At 45.4% G+C, this 5000-nt stretch overlaps 2 protein-coding genes and 1 long non-coding RNA gene across 3 annotated transcripts in view; 1 reads left to right on the top strand and 2 right to left on the bottom strand.

Moving 5' to 3' along the window:
* Positions 1 to 5000, bottom strand: part of LOC123504968 (protein phosphatase 1 regulatory subunit 14C-like) — a 199733-nt gene that overhangs the window by 140903 nt on the left and 53830 nt on the right. The window lies entirely within an intron of this gene.
* Positions 1044 to 5000, top strand: part of LOC123504966 (probable serine/threonine-protein kinase irlC) — a 17315-nt gene continuing 13358 nt past the window's right edge. Inside the window, exon 1 of the mRNA XM_045255938.1 lies at positions 1044 to 1424. Coding sequence (XP_045111873.1) covers positions 1122 to 1424 — 303 coding nt within the window. The 5' untranslated portion in view covers positions 1044 to 1121. The remainder of the gene's footprint in view (positions 1425 to 5000) is intronic.
* Positions 3414 to 4375, bottom strand: LOC123504971. The gene is made up of 2 exons (XR_006675000.1): positions 3974 to 4375; positions 3414 to 3884 (listed from the first exon to the last, which is right to left on the bottom strand). It is a non-coding gene; the product is annotated as an uncharacterized LOC123504971 (long non-coding RNA).

Raw genomic sequence — 5000 nt, forward strand, 5'->3', positions numbered from 1 at the left:
CTTTCCTTTTTTCTCTCCCCTTCTTCATCGTCCCTCTTCTTCCATTTATCTTTCGTTGTCCTGTCAAGTCAACCATCCTTCTCTACCTTCTCATTCCTTCACCTTCGCCTCGTTAAGTTAGGAAGGTTATTTCAAGTTACGAACCATCCAAGTTACGAACGATATGAGTTAAGAACGATACGAGTTATGAATCATCTAGTTACGAACCATCCAAGTTATGAAACCATCCAAGTTACGAACCATTTACAAAGTTACGAACCATCCCAGATACGAACCATCCAAGATACGAACCATCCAAGTTACGAACCATCCCAGATACGAACCATCCAAGATACGAACCATCCAAGTTACGAACCATCCACCTTCTTATCCCATTTTCCCTTCCCGGAGTTAAGAAGGTCACGCGTCATTACCCACAAAACCTGGCGAGAGGACCTTTACCCTAAGTACCGGATTAAATGAGGTCACTGCCACGCCCCCCCCTCCATCCACCTGCCCACCTCTTAACCTCCCCACGTTCCCCCAAGTCAGGTCACAGCAGGCAGAGTGGCTCAATTTGTGAGAGGCGGCCAGTATTAGTGACTCTGCACGTGGTCTACCTGGATCGATGCCCTGGGAGTCACAGCGCCGGCGTTGAGCGTGAGACAATCTTACAGCCTCACCTCTCTGCCTGACGCACGACGCAACACCTTAAACATCATTTCCCGCGCTTGTTACCCTGTCAATAGCAGTTAGGAGGTAGTAAGGCATCCAGAGAGACAGTAGATGCTGTTTCTCTGTGTTGGGCGTGGCTCGGGTGCCTAGGAAACGTGGTGTGTTGAGGAGCTGCTGCCAGGAGTAAGCCAAGACACACCGGCCCTGGACAGCTGCAGCGACTCCTGAACCTGCAGATCAATAGCAAGGGATCGAGGCCAGAGGGGATCCGGGCGGCACTCATAGGGGGCACCGACGTGGTTTCCGATCCTATGTAAGAGATTCTGATCGTGTTCGTGAGTGTGGGAGGCCATAAGTGTACTAGAAGTGGTGTTTGTCGTGGTGTTTATGGTCCAGTGTTGACAGTCTGCTGGTCTAGGCCGTCTCTGTGTGTTGTGTTGGTCGTTCCAGTGTTGTCGTGTGCAGCCATGGCGGCGGCTCAGCACACCCCCACTAGACTGCTGCACCTGCTGAGCCTCGCGTGTCTTTGGCTCCTGGTGGCCGCTGAGTTCACCCACGACCGCAAGAGAGTGGGGCCTTTAGACATGGTGCGGGCGGAACACGGGTGCCTGGAGAAGTTTGACGTGAGTGAAAGCACCATCATAAGAACGGAGGACTCCCGTATGCTAGGGGCGCAGTTCCTCAATGAATCTGACGTGGGCAACAGGGAAGACTGCCTCGCCCTCTGCTGCGCCACACGATTCTGTAACGTGGCGGTGTTCGAAGAGAAGGTAAGGGCGGGGGGCTACTGCTGGGGTGGTGGTGGTGGTGGTGGTGGTGGTGGTGCTGGTAGTGCGTGTTTGTGTACAGGGTGAGTGGATTGGGTGGGGGTTGGGTGGGGTAGGTGGGTGGGTGTGTGATTCATATCTAAGGCTCTCTCTCTCTCTCTCTCTCTCTCTCTCGTCGTAAAGGTTTTATTTATAGTGCAAGGGTGGTAAATGTTATACTCTCTCTCTCTCTCTCTCTCTCTCTCTCTCTCTCTCTCTCTCTCTGTGTGTGTTGACAAAAATAACCTAACCTAACCTAATCTAATCTAACCTAACCTAACCTAACCCAACCCAACCCAATCTTCACTAAACCTAACCTAACCTAACCCAACCCAACCTCACGTAACTTAACCTAACGTAATCTAACCTGCATGTGTCCTGATCCCTTTAAACTGGCACGCCCACTTTATTCAGATGAGAGCAAGACAGCTTTAGTCAACGTGCCTGTATTACTAAGGAGTTCAGACCTTGTAGGGATTAGATTTGAGAGAGTTAATTCGGAGGGAAGGATGATAAGGAAATGGGTATAGAAAAAAAAGATAAGGAAGGGAGGAAGAAAAGGGAAGAAAGAGAGGGCAGATGAGTTTAGGAAGATAAGGAATTAGGAATGAAAGGAAGAAAGAGATGAGGAAGAGTTAGTTTAGTGAAAGGAAGATGAGGAAGGGAGAGAAAAGGAAAGAAATAGAGGGCAGGTGGAAGAAGAACTGGTGGAAAGATGATAATGAAGAGGGGAAGAAAATGGAATAGAGGAAAGATGAAAGACGAGTTAATTTACTGGAAGGAAAAGAAGGAAGGGGAAAAAAATGAAGGAGAGCGCAAAAGGAAAATGAGGAAAAATGAGAACAAAAATGAATAAAAAAATAGAGAGCACAAGAAAAATGAATTAGAAAAAAATTAAGGAAAATTAAAACAAGGAAAATTGAGGAAAATGAGAAAAAATTAAGAAAAATATGAGGGAGTGAATTGAAGGTTGGAGAATAAAAGAGAGAGAGAGAGAGAGAGAGAGAGAGAGAGAGAGAGAGAGAGAGAGAGAGAGAGAGAGAGAGAGAAATAAAAGAAAGGAGAAAAGATTAATAGAAAAAAACATTATCTTCAAGTTTGTGTCACGGTTCCATTTTATTTTTATTTTCTATTTTATTCTTATTTTCATTTTCATCTATTATCTATTTACTTATTTTTGTCATTTCAATTTTCCTTTCCTTGTCCCATCACGGTTCCAGAACACCTATTGTACACTTGTTATGGCTCATCTATCTATCTATCTCATCTATTTTATCTATCCATTTATCTCCATCTCTCCATCATTCTCATTCATTTTGACCATTTGTTGTCATTTATTGTTATTATTTTCTTTTTTCTGTAGCTTTTATTTCAAATTCAGTTTATTTATCTATATATTTGTTTATTTTTTTTATCTATTTTACATTTTCTTTCTTTCTCTTTTTCATCATTGAATTAGACGTTATGTGTTCCCCCACGTCGATGCTTTCCCGATATTCACTCACCCCCTCTCCACTCTCCACTTCCCTCCACCACCACCACCATCACCAACCACTGCCATAAGTAATGCACACATCACCAATGCACCATCACCCGGATAGCCAGTCACCACCACCACCACCATCAACACCACCACTATTATCATCACCAGCACTATCATCACAAACACCACCACCACCATTATTACCACCACTATCATCACAAAAAACACCACCACCATGATTATCACCACTATCATCACCATTAACACCACCATCATTACCCTCACTATCTTCATTATTCACTCACCATAGCTTACCCCACACACACACGCACACGCGCACACGCTCACGCACACCATTTATTATTATGAAGATTCCTAAAACCAAACATTACCACCTGGAAATAATTACAGAGGTTGGCAGGTACAAAGTTCAACTAAGGATTGGCGGATTTCGGTGGAAGAAAAGAGTCTGTAATTCACAATTTATTCATACTCACGCCACCCGTCACACCCACACACAATAACACACAACCAAAACTCACGAAGACACACAGGCATTCAAACAACACACAGGCATTCAAACAAACCTAACAGCTAACATTCCCACAAAATACAAATTGTCAATCAGCACTCCTGCACGCAGGGTACCGACATATTCACACTCGTGTTTAAGAACTGGAGATCTGGCGTGATGCCGGGAACTCGTTGCACCCAGAACGCAGAGTGTAACAGAACAGAGCCGCTGTGGTCACGTCCACTTTCCTACAGCACTGGAGTTTCCTCTGGTAGGTAACACATCTGCATCCAACCAACAGGAGACAAGAACGGTTGGTGAGAGGCTCACTCACAAGCTGGTTCCCTCACTGGATGTCAACCACCAGCTACAAGTGAACTTCCACGTAGGACGCTTTTGCTGCCCGGCCCTTGACAGGAATAAGGTCCTGTAACGATACCCATACACAACATCACAATAAAAACACTAAATCACCACTAGAATTTATCATCACCGTAGAGGAGGTTGGTTCCTCACCTTCAGGACGGTGAGAAGAGAACTGACAACCCAGTCGAACCCTACCTCCGACGAAGGCTTCGAAATGACTACAGAAGCTTCAAAATGTGTCATAGAGCTTCGAACTATCGACCCTAAACTTACACGTGAATGAACCAATGAACCTTACCCAGGAAAACAATGTAAAGAACTATATAAAGATCAATTATATAAAGATCAAAATTACTTTCCCAACCACCAACAAACAGTATTTACACATTCATCATCCACAGTGACTCCAACAATTACATCACCCTTCGTCCTGAACCAACACTCACAAACGCAACACAACATCCAAACTTATACAAGAAAATGCACACATACAGTACCAAAGAACCACACGCATACACAAATATACAAAGATAAAGGACATAACAGGCAGACGAGGAACACGCTAGTTATTCCTTCACACCACCACTATCACCACCATCACCACCACCACCACCATCACCACCACCACCACCACCACCACCACTGCATCATATCACCATTAAAAAACCCACATCACCATAACTTCGTACTCATGATGTAAACAACCATGGCACTGTTCACACACACACACACACACACACACACACACACACACACACACACACACACGTCTGTTTATCACCACACGTCACTCCGGCCGAGAGAGAGAGAGAGAGAGAGAGAGAGAGAGAGAGAGAGAGAGAGAGAGCACGACATATTCTCTTTACAAGTATAGCAGCATCACTCATTCCTCCTCTTCCTCTTCTTCTTCCTCCTCCTCTTCTTCCTCTTACTCCTCCTCCTCTTCTTCTTCCTCCTCCTCTCCTCATCTCTCTCTTCCTCGAACCTCTCATCTCCACTCTCTCTCTCTCTCTCTCTCTCTCTCTCTCTCTCTCTCTCTCTCTCTCTGTCAAGCACTTCCTTCCTCTTCCCTCCCTCCCCTCCCCCATATTACCTCTCCCCTCCCTCCTCCCTCACCTTCAACAAACTTTTGGCAAGACTCTCGTATCAAAAAGGTGACATCCCACTCATCCCTTTC

The sequence above is a fragment of the Portunus trituberculatus genome, chromosome 17 (assembly GCF_017591435.1).
Source record: "Portunus trituberculatus isolate SZX2019 chromosome 17, ASM1759143v1, whole genome shotgun sequence".
Classification (NCBI taxonomy): domain Eukaryota; kingdom Metazoa; phylum Arthropoda; class Malacostraca; order Decapoda; family Portunidae; genus Portunus; species Portunus trituberculatus.